Source organism: Canis lupus, chromosome 23, assembly GCF_003254725.2.
Source record: "Canis lupus dingo isolate Sandy chromosome 23, ASM325472v2, whole genome shotgun sequence".
In the NCBI taxonomy this organism is placed as follows: Eukaryota; Metazoa; Chordata; class Mammalia; order Carnivora; family Canidae; genus Canis; species Canis lupus.
Window position 1 is genome coordinate 25,465,329 of NC_064265.1, and position 19,865 is coordinate 25,485,193.

A 19,865-nucleotide genomic window follows, 5' to 3' on the forward strand; every position below is an offset into this window, starting at 1 on the left:
CTCCTAGTCGCAGAAAAACAGGATTGGAATTTTTGCTTTCAGTGCATGCTATTTATTTAGTTCTTAGGTTCAGCCTGACCTGAGCTCAAAGCTGGGAGGTAAAGGAGAAAAATACTCCAAACACTCTCCACCACTGTGTCTTTGAGTGCTTGTCTGGTATGCCTGCTATTATTTACATTTCAGAGTCCTCAAGAAGTTGCTTTTAATCCTTTGCCTGGAGTTTTCAGTTGTAAAGAGGGAGGGGAGAGAGGATTGCACTGGTTTTCCATGTTGGATGGGTTTGGAAATCCTACTAATAATGTAGAAGTTGCTATTTTACTGTTTCTTCTTCTTTTTTTTTTTTTAAGGTTTTATTTATTTATTCATGAGAGAGAGAGGCAGGGACACAGGCAGAGGGAGAAGCAGGCTCCATGCCGGGAGCCCGACATTGGATTCAATCCCCGGTCCCCAGGATCACGCCCTGGGCTGAAGGCAAGCGCTAAACGCTGAGCCACCCGGGGATCCCCGTTTCTTCTGTTTTTGTTTTGTGTGTATGTGTGTGGCCAGATGTCAGTCTTATTTAGAAACTAAATTAATTTGTGATCTATATAGAAAGCAGTTTGTAAAAAATAAATAAAATTATTAATAAAATTAAGATAATTCTTCATTGTATACAAAAATAAAGTATTAACACAGTTATTTACTTTTCCATTGTAGAAATAATTTCAAATAATTTCAGAAGATTTCAAATTTCAAATCCTCATTTAAAATATCTTAGAAAAAATATCTTAGGATAAGTATGTAGTTGTCTCTGCCCATTTTATCAGGTTATCCTATGATAACAGATCCTAACTGATCTCTTAGCTTCTTGTCCCCCACTTTCAATCCAGTGTTCACACAGCAGCTAGAATCATCTTTCAAACATAAAATAGATCTTTTTCGTCGTTTTAAAATTTATGGTAGCTTCGGTACTTATAAAATCTAGACTTCCTCCCTGTTCAAAGGCTGCTTCTTCTCACAGAGACCCCCATCTTACATAACTGTATTCCTAGCCTTTGAGACATCTTGGCTTGCTTGCTTTTTTTTTTTCTTCTTTTTAAAATGCCAGCTTCTGTTCTAGGGCCTTTGCATGTTATATGTTTAAATGACTAATTTTGCCATTGATGTTTAAATGGCTAATTTTTGCAATTTGTTTGTTGTCATTTGCCATTGTTGTTTAAATGGCTATTTTTTTTCTTGTTACTAGAATTTCAGATCAGATATTCCTCTCCCTGCAGAGAGCATCCTGCTCCAGTCACTGAATATCGCATTATTCTGCTGTATTTTCTTTACAGCTTTTATAATTATGTGAACTTATCTGTTAAGAATTTATTTTCTTGTGTTTTCTCCTGCATTCCCCCCATCCCCACACTTCAGTCTGTTTTGTTAACTATAGTATTTCCATGTCCTAAAACTGTCTGGCACATAGTAAGTTCTCAGTAAATAATATTAACAAGTTTTAAAAATGGAGAGTTTCCATTCCTAAGATGGTATGAGAATGATATGAACAATATGACTGTTTTATCCCCATTTTTTTGCCTTAGATTACAAGGGCTTTTATTCAGTATTCTTTCTTCTACTCTTATCCCTATAGTCACCCTCAAATTCCTTCACCCTCAAATTCAAGTGAGGGATCTTTTTAAAGAATATGCAAACTTGATCATATTCTGCTTCTCCTTAAAACATTTCTTTCACTGCCTTCCTATTCATCTTGACCCAAATCTTTGACAAGACCTTCACAGAATCCTGGCACATGCTCTCTAGTGGTGTTCTTCATGCTCTTTTTGGTCAGTGGCCTCTCCCTTCTCATATGTTACTGTATAGTAGGGTGTGTAACTTTTCTATAACATTTTTCAAAGCTGTCATTGTATGTTGCTTTGACTTTCTCTTTCCTCTGCCAAACTTTCAACAAACTTAAGGAAGTCAGAGATGGGTTTTGAACTTTGCTTGCTACTAGGCTAAAATATAGGACATACTTAATACATAATTGTTGAAAGAATAAGTAAAAAAGCTATCATCACATGATCCAGGTGCATGAATAGAAGTTTGAATCATTCAAATAAATCCATTTATTAATGAGAATTTGTTTTCAATTTTTCTAGATAATTAAACATGTTTGGATAAAATGCTCAATAAATAACTACTTTGAATAATATTTTTTATTCTTTAAAAGGATAGTTGAATTTTGTACATTACACATTTCTCAGCAAATTTGAAGGAGAAGTTATTTTTTCTTTTACATATTTTTAGTTATTATCAGGTTTAAAAATCATTTCCACTAATATACTTTATCATAAAATGGTAAATAGAAGTCAGCTTATGGATTTATACTTCCTCTTTAAAAAACAGATAGTTTTTAAACAGTTCTTTAATGTATCAAACATTTTTAAGGATCAGTTAATGTTTTGAATTCTTTAAAGGAAATGGTGAATATTAAAAATTTTTTGATATCGTTGCTTGAGGATTTTAGATTACTGTATTTTTAATGCTTTTTAATAAAGATTGTATTTATTTGAAACAGAGAGAAAGCATGAGTGTGGGGGAGGGACAGGGAGAGAAAGAAGAAGACTTCCTGCTGAGCAGAGAGAGCCCAAGGAGAGCTGGATCCCAGGACCCTGAGATCCTGACCTGAGCAGAATGCAGATGCTTAATGGACAGAGCCACCCAGGTGCCCCTAGATTATTCTTATTTTAATGTGATTTAGTTGAGTAAATCATTTGTAAGAATAAAGATAAGTTTGAGAGTATTTACCATCGGTTCTTCATCAGTGCTTTGGGATTCATAGTTAAAATGCCCATTATACTTTTAAAGTAGATCTTTGATATATGAACTTGTTCAGTTAGCTGTCGTTTAAGACATATAGGATTATTTACTCTGGTTCATGGATGGTAATTTATATCCCTCAAATAGATCTCACTTTAATTTTTCATACAAAAAGGTTATATTTAATAATAGCTTAGTTAATCACTTTTGGTAAATGGGTATCTTTACATTTTATGAGGTGTCTTCCACTTACTAGGTATTCAAGTATCTAGCACTGATTATAATCAATAATGAAAATGGGAAGTGCCCAAAGGAACCTGTTCTGTAGAGAAAGGTATTTCCTTATTTTAAACCTTGAAGAAAAAGAAGAATTACTATTTTGAAGTTATTATTTGAAAGATTTATAGAAACTGAAATAGGATTTCAGTACTAGATATACTCTTTTATTTAGCAACAATTTATATATTACTTTTATTATATTAGGCACTTAACATAATTTAACATCTCGGGTAGAGTTACCTAAGTATCAGATTTTCTTTGAAAAACTTTTGTGTTTTGTTTTGTTTTGTTGGAGGCATTTCATTAAAACATTTGTTAAGATTAGTAGCAAAACTAAGAATTTCAGCTAGAGTTTAAACCAAATTGTTATTTGAATTTTTGTTAAGAAAAAATATAGCAATGGGCAAATTACATAATAATCATCCTTGACCTAATTCTCTATAGGTTTAAAGAAATATTTTCAAATGTTCTTTTTTAATACATTTACTTCTGAAGAAGCTCTTCTCAAATTTGTTGTTGATCTACTTAGTATATATATGCTTTGTACTTATCTAAATTACAATATTGGCATTGTGTAACGCCTTAGGAAGGTGCTTTTGAAGTCCATGTGGTCTGCAGGAGGACCATACCGGCTAATGATAGCTGTGTTTTGCCTGCCACCTCCAGTCTGCACCCTTCCACCAATAATCACTACATGCTAAAGGTCATAATAGGACAATGTACAGAGTTGACATAACTCAATGCAACCCACTACTACTGCTGGAAAATGAGGTTGAAGCATGTGCTTATGATAGTCCACAGTAAATGGTGACACATAAGATATTCAATAATCTCCCTGTTTGGAGCAAGTTAAGTTGCCTTCTACAACAAGAGACTCACTTTTAGCACAGTAGAAGCTTATTATTTTGGACTAAAAAAAAGTCTTTATTTTGGATCACCAAAATAATCTAGAAAACCATTTATAAGTAGAGAATCCTAGACCTACCGTGGTTCTCTCACCTCACCTTTGCTCTCTCTCGAACACACCACACACATGTGTGCACACTCTCTCTCTTTTTACTTACTTGTCACAGGTGACTTCTTGGTTGATCATCATGTTCATGAGTTTAGACTGAACTGGTCCTACCTCATTTTTAATAGATATGGATGCTAGGATCTAGAGGGATTAATTGTCCATTGGAAATCTTTTTACCTGATTAATTCCTGGTCTGCTCCTCCCCGCCCCCCCCAGACATCAAGCAGCTTTGAATCTATGGAATGCCTGGGTTTGAAATAACAATATGCCCAGAAATAAGAATCATAATAAATAGAAATTAACTATTAGATAGTTAACTATTAGATAGTTACACTTGTAACTATCTAATTAGACCTTGTTTTCATTCACTTTCAGAGTCATTAATAATTCTTAAGGCTTGTTTTATTCTGGTGCATAGGTAATATTGTAAACTATCCTATATGGTATAGTTTTAGTTTATTACTAGATTGACTATAGTTCTAGTTCTTTATCTGTCTATATTTTGTCAGTCTCAAGAAACATTAAGCTCGTGCATTAGGTGGCTTTGTATTTCAAGGCTGTAATTTAATTTTGTGATTTTTTTTCTACTCTCATATCATATTCAATATTTGGTATGATAATCATCATCAGGAAGGATATTAGAAGAATACCACAGAACTTGCACAGATAAATAAATTTTTGTTAATTAAAAAGTTTATCAGAAATAATGCTTTTTAAAAAAGATTTTATTTATTAGAGAGAGCATGAGCAGGGGAAGGGGCAGAGGGAGAGGAAGCAGCAGATCCCATACTCTATCCTGAGACTCCAGGATCATGACTGGAGGTGGCAGGCAGAACACAGCTATCATGAGCCGAAGGCAGATGCTTAACCAGCTGAGCCACCCAGGTGCCCAGAATAATGCTTTTTAATGACTAGAAGGATTATAATTTTTAGTTATTTAAGTTATAAATAATTTTATTTCTTTTATATAGAATAGCCTTTTAATTTTATTCCTCCACTGGATCCAGTATGTTAAATACATTGATATGTTCAGAAAAATCATAGCTAACATTCATTGAGGAATTACATTGACTTAAAGGTATCTTATTTAATCCCTGTAACTACAGTTTGTGATAGAAACTGTTACTTTCCCATTTTCCAAACAAAGAAGCTGAGAGGGATCCCTGGGTGGCGCAGAGGTTTGGCGCCTGCCTTTGGCCCAGGGCGCGATCCTGGAGACCCGGGATCGAATCCCACGTCAGGCTCCCGGTGCATGGAGCCTGCTTCTCCCTCTGCCTGTGTCTCTGCCTCTCTCTCTCTCTCTGTGTGACTGTCATAAATAAATAAAAAAAAATATTAAAAAAAAAAAAAAGAAGCTGAGATACTGAATGTTAAATAACATATACTCAGGTTTGTCTTGCTTGAGACGTTTAGTCATGATGCCTCTACTTTAAAACTTCATTAAACTATTGAGTATGGCAATTTAATTTTACCAGTTCAGCAAATGTTTTTTTTTCCTGGAAGTTACTTTAAAATTTAACCAGAGGTCATCGGTAGTATGTTTTTTCCCCTTAGAAGTTAAAACTACCTTGTTTATGTAGACTCCACCCACATACTTATCTGTCTTTTCTCCATCTGTAGACACACGTATTTTCATTTATACTTGAAAAATTTCCCGATTTTCCTTCTGTAATTGACTTCTAGCTTTACTCCTGTAAATTCAGAGTAGATATACATGATTTTAGTCTTTTTATATACTGAGACTTGTTTTCTGACTTAACATATGGCCTCTCCTGGAGCATGTACTTGAGAAGATTGTGTATCTTGTTGTTGTCAAGTACAGTGTTACAGATGTCTATTAGGTCTAGTTGGTTTACATTGCTATTCAAGTTCTCTATTTTTTTATTGATCTTCTGTCTAGATGTTCTTTCCATTAGTGAAAATGGTGAATTGAAGTCTTCCACTATTATTGTAGAAGTGTCTGTTTCTCCCTTCAATTCTGTTAATCGTTTGTTTCATATATTTTCATGTTGTATTTTGTTTGGTGCATAAATGTTTATCTTCTTGATTAATTGACCCTTTTATCAGTGTATAAATAATATCCTTCTTTATCTCTTGTAACAGTTTTTGACAAATTCTATTTTGTCTGTTATCATTATAGCCACAGTATCTCTCTCTCTCTCTCTCTCTCTCTTTTTTTTTTTTTTTTTTTTTTTTTACATAGGATATCTTTTTCTACCCTTTGACTTTCAATTTTTTGTGTTTTTGAATCTTACGATTTGGATCTTATGGACAACATATAGTGATGCAATTATTTTAATCCTTTCTGGTAATCTCTCTGCCTTTGATTGGAAACTTTAATACAGTTAAATTTAAAGTAACTGCTGATAAAACAGTACTTCTGCTATTTTGTTATTGTGTTACTTATGTTTTTTTACCCTTCCTCACTCTCCTTCCCTCCATTACTGCTTTTTCTTGTGTTTATTTATTTACTTATTTATTTTTTTGGTAATGATTGTTTGAATGCCTTCTCATTCCCTTTGTGTAATTTTTTTTTAAGATATGGTCTCTGTGGTTACCATAGGAATTATATTTAACATCTTTATGACAGTCTACTTCAAGTTGATACCAAAACTTCATAGCATACAAAATATCTGCTATTTAGCCCTGTCTTTTTTCCCTTTTTTATTTTATGTTTTTTTTTAAGAATTTTAATTCCAGTGTAGTTAACATACCGTGTTAGATTTGTTTCAGGCGTACGGTTTAGTGATTCAGGAATTCCATGTATTTAATTGGTCCTCAAGATAAGTGTACTCCAAATCCCCTTAGTCCCCTTCCCCTATTTCACCCATCCTCCCACCCACTTCTCCTCTGGTAACAATCAGTTTGTTCTCTCTAGGTAACAGTCTGTTTCTTGGTTTCCTCTCTGTTTTTTGACCTTTGCTCTTCTGTTTCTTAAATTTCACATGGGAGTGAAATTATTGGCATTTATTTTTCTATGACTGATTTCCTTTTGCTTAGCATTATACTCTCTAGCTCCAACCATGTCATTGCAAATGGCAAGATTTCATTCCTTTTTATGGCTGAATAATATTCCATGGTGTGTATGTATGCATAAACATATACACACATACATACCCAGCATGTTCTTTACCCATTCATCTGTTGATGGACATTTAGGTTGCTTCCATAAATTGGCTATTACAAATGTTGCTGTAATAAACATGGGGGGTACATGTATCCTTTTGAATTAGTATTTTTGCATTCTTTGGGTAAACACCTAGTAGTGGAATTACTGGATCATATGTTAAATTCTATGTTTAATTTTTTGAGGAACCTCCATACTGTTTTCCACAGTGCCTATACCAGTTTACATTCCCACCAACAGTGCATGAGGATTCTTTTTTTCTCCATTTCCTTGCGAATAGCACTTTTTTATGGTGTTTTTTACTTTAGCCATTCTAACAGATAAGAGGTAATATCTCACTATTGATAAGAGGTAATATTCTCACTCTTGTTTTGATATACTTTTCTCTGATGATGAGTGTGAGCATTGTTTCATGTGTCTGTTAGCTATTTGTATGTCTTCTTTGGAGAAATGTCTATTCATATCTTTTGCCCATTTTAAAATTGGATTATTTGTTTTTTGGGTGTTGAGTTTTTGTTATTTATATATTTTGAATGCTGACCCTTTATTGGATGTATCATTTGTAAATATATTCTCCCATTTAGTAAGTTGTCTTTTAGTTTTGTTGGTTGTTTCATTTGCTGTGCAGAAGCTGTTTATTTTGGTATAGTCCCAATAGTTTATTTTTGCATATGTTTCCCTTGCTTCAGGAGACATACCTAGAATGTTGTTATAGTCATTGCCGGAAAAATTACTGCCTGTGCTCTCTTCTGGGATTTTAATGGTTTCCTGTTTCACATTTAAGTCTTTAATCCACTTTGGATTTATTTTTGTGTATGGTGTAAGAAAGTGGGCCAGTTTTATTCTTTTGCATGTTGCTGTCCAGTGTTCCCAGCACCATTTGTTGAAGAGACTTTTTCCCATCAAATATTTTTTCATGCTTTGCTGAAATTTATTGAACTATAATGGTGGATTTATTTCTGTACTCTTTTTTTTCTGTTCCATTGATCTATAGGTCAATGGAACTGTGCCAGTACCATACTGTTTTGATTATTTCAGCTTTGTAATATAATTGTGAAGTCTGGAATTGTGATACCTCCAGTTTTGTTTTTCTTTTTTCAAGATTACTTTGGCTATTTGGGGTTTTTTATGGTTCCATACACATTTTAGGATTGTTTTAGATCTGTGCAAAATGCTGTTGGTATTTTGATAGGGATTGCATTACATGTGTAGATTGTTTTGGACATTTTAACAATATTTGTTCTTTTAACCCATGAACATGGAAGGTCTTTCTGTTTCTTTGTGTCATCTTCAGTTTCTTTCATCAATGTTTTATAGTTTTAGAGCACAGGCCTTTCGCCCCTTTGGTTCATTTTATTCCAAGGTATTTTATTCTTTTTGGTGCAGTTCTTTTTTTTTTTTTTTTTTTTTTTATTTATGATAGTCACACAGAGAGAGAGAGAGGCAGAGACATAGGCAGAGGGAGAAGCAGGCTCCATGCACCAGGAGCCCGATGTGGGATTCGATCCCGAGACTCCAGGATCACGCCCTGGGCCAAAGGCAGGCGCTAAACCGCTGCGCCACCCAGGGATCCCTGGTGTAGTTCTTAATGGGATTATTTTTCTAATTTCTCTGCTGCCTCATTATCAGTGTATAGAAGTTCAAGAGATTTGTGCACATAGATTTTTTTTATCCTACAACTTTACTGAATTCAGTAATTCTATTATTGAATTATTATTCATTCCTATTGTTTCTAGCAAGTTTTTTTGGTGGAGTCTTCAGGGTTTTCTTTATATAGTATGTCATCTGAAATACTGAAAATTTTACTTCTTCCTTATCAATTTGTATGCCTTTTATTCTTTTGTTTTTCTGATTGCTGTTGCTAGGTCTTTCAGTACTACATTGAATACAAGTGATGAAAGTGGACATTCTTTTCTTCTTCACTTTAGAGGAAAGCTCTCAGTTTTTCACCATTGAGTCTGATGTTCTTTCTCTGTGTTTTTTTTTTTTTAATATACAGCTTTTATTATGTTGAGGTATGTTCCCTCTAAACCTACTTTATTGAGGGTTTTTATCATGAATGGTGGTTGTACTTTGTCAAATGCGTTTTCTCCATCTATTGAAATGATCATATGGCTTTTATCCTTTCTCTTATTGATGTGATATATCACATTTATTTGCAAATATTGATAGACCCTTGCATCCCAGGAGTAAATCTCATTTGATTGTGATGGACCGTTTTTTTTTTTTTTTTTTTTAATGTATTGTTGAATTCAGTTTGCTAATGTTTTGTTGAGGATTTTTGCATCTGTGTTAATTAGAGATGTTGGCCTGTAGTTTTTTGTTGTTGTTGTGTCTCTGTCCTGTTTTGGTATCAAGATAATGTTGGCCTCATAGAATGAACTTGGCAATTTTCTTTCCTCTTCTCTTTCTTTTGGAAAAGTTTGAGAAGAATAGGCATTAACTCTTCTTAAATGTTTGGTGGGATTAGAATTCACTTGTGAAGTTGTCTGGTCCTGGACATTTTGTTGAGAAATTTTTTTGATTACTGATTCAATTTCATTGCTGGTAATTGATCTGTTCAAATTTTTTATTTTTTTTTTCCTGCTTCGGTTTTGATAGGTTATATGTTTCTAGAAATTTCCCATATATTCTAGGTTTTCCAGTACATTGGCATATCATTTTTCATAATAGTCTCTTACCGTCTTTTGTATTTTTTGTGGGGTCAGTTATTTCTCCTTTCTCATTTCTGGTTTTGTTTGTTTGAATCCTATCTCTCTTTATGGTTTTTTTCTTTGTTGATTTTTTTTTTTTTTATGAGTCTACGTAGAGGTTTATCCATTTTGTCTGTCTTTTCAAAGATCACTTCCTGGTTTTATTGATCACTTCTATCCTTTTAGTGTCTGTATCATTTATTTCTGCTCTAATGTTTATTATTTCCTTTCTTCTGCTGGATTTGGGTCTTGTTTGGTCTTTTTCTGCCTTCCCTAGGTGCAAGCTTAGGTAGTTTATTTGAGATTTTTCTTGCTTCTTGAGGTAGGCCTATACTGCTATAAACTTTCCTCATAGAACCACTTTTGTTGCATCCCAAGGGTTTTGAATTGTGTGTTTTCATTTTCATTTGTCTCCATGTATTTTTTTTAATTTACTCTTTTATTTCTCAGTTGACCCATTCATTATTAAGTAGCATGTTATTTAACCTGCCTGTATTTGTACTCTTTCCAGATTTTCCTGGTGCCTGATTTCTGCTTTCATAGTGTTGTGTCAGAAAAGATGTATGGTATTAACTTCAATCTTTTTGAAATTGTTGAGACTCGTTTTCTGACCTAATATGTGATCCATTCTGGAGAATGTTCTGAGCGCACTTGAAAGAATGTATATTCTGCTATGTTAGGATGGGATGTTCTGAATATATATTAAATCCATCTGGTCCAGTGTGTCATTCAAAGCCATTGTTTCCTTATGGATTTTCTTTCTTTCTTTTCTTTTTTTTTTTTTTCCTTTTTAAAGATTTTATTTATTTATTCGAGAGAGAGAGAGAGAGAGAGGCAGAGATACAGGCAGACAGAGAAGCAGGCTGCGTGCAAGGAGCCTGATGTGGGACTTGAACCTGGGAATCCAGGATCACACCTTGAGGCAAAGGCAGGCGCTCAACTGCTGAGCCACCCAGGCATCCCCCTTGTGGATTTTCTGATTGGGTGATTTATTCGTTGATGTAAGTGGGGTGTTAAAGTCCCATTTTATTATTGTTATTATTACTGATTAGTTCGTTTATATATTTTATTAACTATTTTATGCATTTGGGAGCTTCCATGTTAGGTGTGTGTGTGTGTGTGTGTGTGTATACACACACACACACACATATATAGGTTATGTTGTCTTGTTGGAATGTCCCTTTAATGATTATATAGTGTCCTTCCTTGTCTCTTACTAGTCTTTGTTTTAAAGTTAATTTTGTTCAATATAAGTATTTTTACTCGAGCTTTCTTTTCACACCCTTTGTGTGTGTTTGTGTATGTTCTCTGTTTTCTTTAGTGATATACTTGGATTCCTTTCTCTTTATTTTTTGCGCATATATTGTTGGTTTTTTATTTGTAGGTACAATTACATTTGCAGATAACATTTTCTGCATATAGCAGTCTGTGTCAAGTTGGAAGTCACTTAACTTTCACCTATTATTTACTCCTTTTCCCCCATACTTTAGGTATGTAGTTTCATACTTCGTGTCTTTTTATTTTGTGAATCCCTTGATTTATTTTTAATGTTTGTGTGCTTTCTACTTTTTTTTACTTATATTCTTTCTTTTCTATTCAGAGTCCCCGTTAACATTTCTAGGCTGATTATGAACTTCTATAGCTGTTGTTTGTCTGGGGAACTCTCTATCTCTCCTTCTATTCTGAATGATACTTGCTGGATAGATTATTCTCAGCTGCAGATTTTTTCCTTTCAGCGCTTTCAATATATCATGCCACTCTCTTCTGTCCTACAGAGTTTCTGTTGAAAAATCCACCTGTATCATTATGGGGTTTCCCTTTTATGTGACTTTTTCTTTTCTCTTGCTGCTTTCAAAATTCTTTATCACTGCTTTTTGCCATTTTAATTAATATGTATTTTGGTGTGGCCCTCTTTGGGTGATTTTGTTGGGAGAATCTCTGTGCAAATTGGATATGATTTTGTTTCCTTCCCCAGATTCAGGAAGTTTTTAGTTATTATTCTTTCAGATAAAGTTTTGGTTCCCTTTTCTCTCTCTTCTTTTTCTGGGATCCCTATAATGTGAATGCTTGATGGATCGAATTTCCTAATTCTGTTTTCATTTTTTAAATCATTTTTCTCTGTCCTGTTCAGCTTGATTGCTTCTCATTACTCTGTCCTCCAGGTCACTGAGGACAGAGTAATGCTTCCTCCAGTTTGCTATTTATTTCATCTAGTATATTTTTAATTTCAGTTACTGAGTTATTTATCTCTGATAGATTCTTCTTCATCTCTTTGTTAAGGGTCTCACTGATGGGGATTCCCAGGTGGCTTAGCGGTTTAGTACCTGCCTTTGGCCCAGGGTGTGATCCTGGAGACCCGGGATCGAGTCCCATGTTGGGCTCCCTGCATAGAACCTGCTTCTCCCTCTGCCTCTCTCTATCTCTCATAAATAAATAAATAATAATAAAAAAATCTAAAAAAAAAAAGGTCTCACTGATGTCTTCCACTGTTATGTCCAGTGAGTATCTTTATGATCATTACTTTAAGTTCTTTATTTGGCATATTCATTATCTCTGTTTCACATAGGTCTCTTGCTGTGATTTTTGTTGTGGTCTTTCATTTGGGACATACTTCTCTGTCTCCTCACATTGTCTAACTCTCTGCTTCTCGGTGTTAGGAAAATCAGCTATATCTCTTGCTCTTGGAAGATGTGGATGGGGGTTGCACTTTTCACAAGATAGTGCTGGTCCTTTTCTTCCACAGGGGACACATAGTCACTGTGGATATTGGGGGTAGCCAGGGCTGCTCTGTAAAGTGCATGTAGGCAAGTGGTACAGTTTTAATAATGTGCTGGTGTCCTCCATGGCAGGTGACCAGTCACTGCCTCTAGGACCATGACCCCACAAAGTGTGCAGTTGGAAGATGCAGTGCTGGCAAGATTTTGCAGGTCTTCTGGAGGAGGGGCCCTGCAGCACCAGGCTTGAGGTAGGCTCAGCTGAGGGGACAGGGTGTGGTGTATGCAGCAAGGTAGTGAATGCAGGCACTGCACTGGTTTCTGCAGGTTGACCTGTGTTTATGCTAGGTGATAGATGAGGAAAATGGTGCCTGCCTGTTCCTTTGCTCCTGGAGAAGTCACTCAGTAAACTCTGAGATTAGTAAATAATTCTCCTTCCCGTATGCCATGAGCATTTTTCAAACTGCTTATTTTATGCTATATTTCTACCAGCTGTTTCTTGTGTTCTCTCTTTAATGGCAAAGACTCAGTTTCCTATTACCCTCCGGGCTCTCACAGAACTGAACCTACTAATTTTTAATGTTCTAGGCTTTACATCCCACTAGTTATAAGAACCAATGAAATTTAGCCCCTCTGGTTTTCAAAGCAAATATTAGGGAGTGGTCTTTCTCTTGCAGGCTCCCTGGTATGGCATGCTGTTTCTCCTCCCTCATTGTGCCCATGACTCTCTATCTTTGGTGGCCAGACCCTTGGGGTTTAGCTCCTCACAGTGTCTTTGCCCTCCTACCCTCTTTGATGTTGCCTTCTCTTTACATTTAGTTGTAGATTTTATTCTACCAGCCTTCAGTTCATTTTCTGGGTCAATTACACTGATGTGCATGCTACATAGTTGTATCCATGGGACAAGGTGAGCTTAAGTTCCTCCTACTCCTCTGTCTTTTATGGAAGTGTTCTTCTTCCCTTTTTATATTGTTATAAGTTACATTTTTACACACTTTTGCTCTGTAGCATAGATATATAATTTTTTATGCATTTGTTTTGTATCTTATAGGAAATTAAGTTTGGCAATGCAAACCTTAAATACGGTAATACTGGCTTTGTATATAGTAATGTATTTACCTTTATCAGAGATCTTTTTCTTCCCACAGCTTTCAGTTACTATCTGTTGTCCCTTCAATCTGAAGGATTGCCATTAGCTTTTATTTCAAGTTATGTGTAGTGGTATTGGACTCCTCTGCTTTGTGTTTCTGGGAATGTCTTAACTTCTCATTACTTTTTTTTTTTTTTTTTTGAGTACCAATATGGGGCTTAAACTCACAACCCTGAGATTGACACTTGAGCTGAAATCAAGAGTCAGACACTTACCTGACTGAGTGACCCAGGAAACCCACTATCTGTTTTGCTAGATATAAAATTTTTTTGGACAGTATTTTCTTTAAGTATTTTAAATATACATCATCCCACTGTCAATTGGCCTGCATGTTTTATGATAAGAAATCATCTATTAATTTTACTGAGGAATCTGTGATGTGACATATTCTTTGTTGCTTCTTTGAGGAGTCTCTCCTTGTCTTTAGCAATTTGCTTTTTATGTTTCTTTATATGTGTGTCTGTGTTAATTATACCAAGAGTTCTTTAAGCTTCCTGGATTTGTAGATTTTTGTCTTTCATCAAAGATAAAAATGAGGTTCCTACCTGTTATTGAACCACTCTAGTTAGTGACTTTTTCATTTTAGGTATTTTATTTTTCAGCCCCCAAAATCATCCCTTTTTTTCCTTTATTGATAATCTCATTTTGCTTAATCATTCATTTATAAGAGTTCCTTTCTTTTTTTGTCTGTGTTTTTTTTGTGCTTCAAACATCTTTTAAGACAGTTTTGTCAAAATCTTTTTCAGATAAATTCAATTTCTAGCTTTCTGAATGATAGTTTTAATCAATTTATTTTACTTTTTTTTGTTGAGCCTGGCTTCCTTCCCTCCCCCCCCTTTTTAATGCTATGTGTTTTTCTTTGTTGTTGACGACTGGGTATTTGAATATTATAATTTGGTAACTCTTGAAATTTAGATTCTCCTGATATTTGCTATTTTCTATATTCTGTTATTTCCCACCCTATTTTTTATTTTTGCAGAGATTTATTCTTTCGCATATGTAGTCACTGAAATCTTTATTTCTTAGTTTGTGTTCAGCTAGAGTTTTGACAGATAATTTTTTGAAAGCCAGGAGCTAAAAAACGAATAGGAACCAAACAAAAAACCAAAACCTCTCTTCTTTGCAGATTGGTTCTGTGCTACAGCGATCCTTCATCATTTAGCCAGGGTTGCATTCATCTTAGTGACAAGTTTCAGGTGTAGGATTTTGGTCTCCTGCTTGTGCTGGGCATATATATTTTCCTATATACTTGGGTGCTTTTGAATGTCCTAATTTACCAAGGAAACTCTCTCACCAACTCTTACTGCCAGGTCTTAGGTGATTTTTTTTTTTTTTTAAGATTTTATTTATTCATGAGAGACACAGACAGACACACACACACACACACACACACACACAGGTAGAGACACAGGCAGAGGGAAAAGCAGGCTCCATGCAGGGGGCCCACGTAGGACTCGATTCTGGGTCTCCAGGATCACCGCCTGGGCTGAAGGCAGTGCTAAACCACTGAGCCACCTAGGCTGCCCATTAGGTAATCTCTTTAATGTTTCAGTTATAATCTTTTGCCCTAGGTATCTGCTTCTTCTTAATTCAGCTTGCAGTGTGTTCAAGAGCAATCCCACTGCTTTTTTCAAGTTAGACAAAAAAGAGATTGTTTTGTGTCAGTCCTTCAGGTAGCTCCTAAACAAGTTAAAACAGAATTACATAATATTTTGCAAATATGATCTGCTCTACTCCCTCAAGAACCTCGTACTGGTCTCCCACACTGGGAACTGCATCCCTCTTCAAGACTGCTGCTGTACCAAGGAGTTGGTAGGCTAAGGGCAAGTAAAAATGCCACAGCGCTTTCAAGAAATCTCTTTCTCATTCATTGTTCATTTGGTTTTCATAAATCTTGGATTGTTTTCCAGAATCATTGCAATGTCGGTTTTGACAGTTACTGCTTGTTTTCCAGAGTTTTTTTGGGAGGATGAGAATTTAGAGTTGTATATTCTGCCACTCCACTGATGTCACTCTGCTTTCTTTTTGAAAATTACTCTATTAATGATACAGGAATAACAAAAATATTATCTTCTTAAAATTACTCATTTGAAATATTATTTATTTAAAAGTTTCTGTATTTGTTTTTATATCTGATTTTACATTACCTAAATAATAAGTTTGACCCCCACTTTGGCCCTGAAGGGGCTGGATGGGCAACTTGGGTACAGTAGCTCTAGTCTGGGTGGTGGCACCTCCCCTTCCACGCCACAAACACTGGTAGTGATCTAAGTGGCCAGGGCGCTTGGTGAGACTATTTGTGGGCTCGCTTTGCCTGAGCCTAGTGTCTGTTTAGCTGGCTTGGAGGATGTGGATGCTGAGGAGCCTGCTCATCCACTCCCTGTATGTGAACATGAAAAGTAGCCTTTACAGGCTGGCAGAGGCCGAGGCCAACAGAAAGGAGAACCGCCAGTGGTTGGTGTGCAATAGAGAGAAATGTGAATCTCTCCAGGCTCTCTTTGTTCAGAGGTACCTTAAGGAATACGATCTTCTTAACAGCATTGAGAAATTGGACTGTCTCTTTGTCCGATTATATCACTCTTTAGTGTCACCTGTTTTTAGTCTGTTTATGTCTACAATATCTATCACTGGGTTGCAAAGAAGAGGCTCAGTGTTTGCATTTTCACCAGATCAGTTTTGAAGACTGCAAAAAATTAATCCAGTCTCATAGATTTAGGTGCTGGAGATGGAGAAGTCACAAAAATCATGAACTCTCATTTTGAAGAAATTTATGGAGCTCTCTGAAAATATGATATGGCAGCTTCAGAAGAAGAAATATAATGTGCTTGGTATAAATGAATAGCAGAATACAGGATTCCAGTATGATGTCAATTGCTTTAATTTGCTCGACAGCTGTGATTAGCCCCAGCCTTTGTTAAAAGATATCAGAAGTGTCTTGGAGCCAACAAGAGGCAGAGTCATCCTTGCTCTGGCTTTACCCTTTCATCCCTATGTGGAAAACATAAGTAGCAAGTGGGAAACCATCAGAAATTTTAAAAATCAAGGGACAGAATTGGGAAGAACAAGTGAATAGTCTGCCTGAAGTTTTCAGAAAGGCTGGTTTTATTACCAGAGCTTTAACCAGACTGCCATACTTGTGTGAAGGTGACATGTATAATGACTACTACTTTCTGGATAATGCTTTGTTTTCAAATCGATATAAACACATGGAAGCCCAAGTCTTCAGGCCCACCCCAAGAATGTACACTCCAGAAGAGGGTCTGTGTTTATGATTATGTGAAGGGAGGACCCTTTGGGAACTGCCATTATAAATACCATGCAGTGGTTTAAATAACCAAAGTACGAATTACTTCTTTGTAGTATATAAAAGGAATGTTTTTAAAAACCAAAAATCCAACTCTTCGAGGAATTTTATCAACTCTTTTCTCAGTAATACAGGTCACACTTCAGTTATGGAAGATATTTTTTATACTTAATTGCAGTAAGAACTCATTCCCAGTCAAAGCAATATTCACAGCTTCACATGGAACCAATAAATATGCATTTTTTAAAAAAGTTATTTTATTTTATTTTATTTTATTTTATTTTATTTTATTTTATTTTATTTTATTCATGTGAGAACAGAGAGAGAAAGAGGCAGAGGCACAGGCAGAGGGAGAAGCAGGCTCCGTGCACAGAGGTCCATGCAGGACTGATGCGGGACTCAATCCGGGGACTCCTGGATCATGCCCTGGGCTGAAGGCAGGTGCTAAACTGCTGAGCAACCCAGATGTCCCTGCATTGTTTTTAATAAAAGGAAGACTGGCAATAAAGCTGTCCATTCACTTGCAAACATTTGGTTATAAGGTAAAACCACTGACACTCTTACTTATAGAAATTCTTTTTGCCATTATTCAAAAAATGTTTTTAGGGACGCCTAAGTGGCTTAGTGGTTGAGTGTCTGCCTTCGGCTCAGGGCGTGATCCCGGAGTCCTGGGATCGAGTCCCACATGCGGCTTCCTACATGGAGCCTGCTTCCCCCTCTGCCTATGTCTCTGCCTCTCTCTATTTCTCATGAATAAATAAATAAAATCCTTAATATTAAAAAAAATGTTTTTAATCATTTTTGGATGGGATGCCTGGGTGGCTCAGTGGTTGAGCATCTGCCTTTGGCCTGGGGTGTGATCCTGGAGTCTGGAGATCCAGTGCCACATCAGGCTCCCTACATGGATCCTGCTTCTCCCTCTCCCTATCTCTCTGCCTCTCTCTCTCTGTGCCTCTCTTGAATAAATAAATGAAATCTTAAAAAAAAAAAATTAAAAAAAATTTTGGGGATCCCTGGGTGGCGCAGCAGTTTGGCACCTGCCTTTGGCCCAGGGCGCGATCCTGCAGACCCGGGATCGAATCCCACGTCGGGCTCCCGGTGCATGGAGCCTGCTTCTCTCTCTGCCTGTGTCTCTGCCTCTTTCTCTCTCTCTGTGTGACTATCATAAAAAAAAAAAAAAAAAAAAAAAAAATTTGGAAATGAAAAATAATTTTAAATACATAGAGAATTAAATATGGCCATTAAATCATTAGAATGTAGATAATAATAATAGAGAAAATGGAATATTATTGAATAAATAATTTTTTTGTATTTACTTGAGCACTGGATCTTAGACCCAATGGGTGGTCTTAGATTTTTAACATAAATTAGCTTAGAGAGACTATTGTCTCTCTGTTGAGATAATGTCCTTAGTGGTTACTGACTTTATAGACAATGATGAATCATTATACTTTACCTTGCCATATGTCAACACATGAATATACTTAATTCATTGATTTTTTTGAATCATTTTCTTTGAATGGGATTTTAAATTTAATAAAAAACATTTCAGTCATAATGTTCATTTAAAAAGAAAAGATTTTAGGTCTCTATACTATTTATGGCTTATTATCCTATCATAACTAAATGTGGAAACTCATAGCTTTGTTTTCAACTTAGTTTAAAGCAAATCTTTTTTAACCCTCTTACTATTAAATATTCGTTGCACATACTTGATGACATTTCTCTAACAAATTAGAGATAAATCTTATTTTTTTTAATTATGTAATACTTTTTAGAATTCATACCTTGTATGACGTGATCTTCTAAAACTTGTGACATTGTTTAGATATAAACTGAGGGCTCAATTGAGTAGATGTGTTTATTTATAGCATTATTTTGGTTGTTTTTAACCTAACCTAGTTTAAAATCTCTAGTTCTACTTTCAAGAAGATGTTTGTGCATGAAAAGCACTATAGAAATCTATTATAAACCTTCATTTAGCATGATTTCAGCAGTACACAGATAGATACTATAAATGCCCTCAGCTAAATATGACTGCAGTAAGTTAAATAATCTGGAATTTAATTTATCTTGTTTTGAGATTTAAGCAACCATTACACATATTATTTGCTTAATAAGTTAGATACATATATGTTAGAAATTACTAATGGAAAATAAATGCTTTTTCTATCCTCATTTAAAATAATGTAACTACAAGTGTATATTTTTCAAATCAGCCAACGTATTTTAATTTTCAGTGCTAGGAATTCTTTTTACAAAGTTATATACCAATGAGAAATCTGTTATGTAAATTTCACATTGTACTTTTCATCAACAAAAGTTGATGAAATATTCCTGTAATTGTATGTTGTTCAATATACATATACATAATGACATATAATATGTATGTTACATATTGTATATACTATATGCATTTATTAAAATTTCCTCTGTAAATATATCTAGATTATTTTATTGATTAATTTACATTAAGTATTGAAATACTTTTACAATTATATTTTAAAAATTTATGAAGTTACTTTTCAGTCAAGTGAAAGGTAATGTTATCTTAAAACACGTGATTATTTAAAGGTCTTTGTGCAAGATTAATAATGTACTTATGTTTGTGTGTGTGTGTGTGTGAGAGAGAGAGAGAGAGAGACGGAGAGAAAGAGAGAGATTGATAGAGGAAAGTGAAGAAGGAGGGAGAGATCTGAAAACGACCTTGTTACAGTCATGGCTACCTGACAACTTAGTTCCAGAATCAGAACAGCAACTAAAGACATCATGTTAAACTCTCTTGCACCCTCTGTTGTTATT

At 35.2% G+C, this 19,865-nt stretch overlaps 1 protein-coding gene and 1 pseudogene across 19 annotated transcripts in view; both read left to right on the plus strand.

The window, feature by feature from the left end:
• Positions 1 to 19,865, plus strand: part of TBC1D5 (TBC1 domain family member 5) — a 544,381-nt gene that overhangs the window by 257,809 nt on the left and 266,707 nt on the right. The window contains exon 2 of one of the 19 annotated variants that reach the window (XM_049100080.1): positions 2,540 to 2,686. The exons of 17 other annotated variants lie outside the window; for them this stretch is intronic. In XM_049100080.1, the coding sequence (XP_048956037.1) occupies positions 2,656 to 2,686 (31 nt within the window). In that variant the 5' untranslated portion in view covers positions 2,540 to 2,655. Of the gene's footprint in view, positions 1 to 2,456; positions 2,687 to 19,865 lie in introns of those variants that run through there. One more of the 19 variants, XM_049100081.1, reaches the window with a different exon arrangement.
• LOC112661023 (protein-L-histidine N-pros-methyltransferase-like) lies at positions 15,701 to 17,294 on the plus strand (annotated as a pseudogene).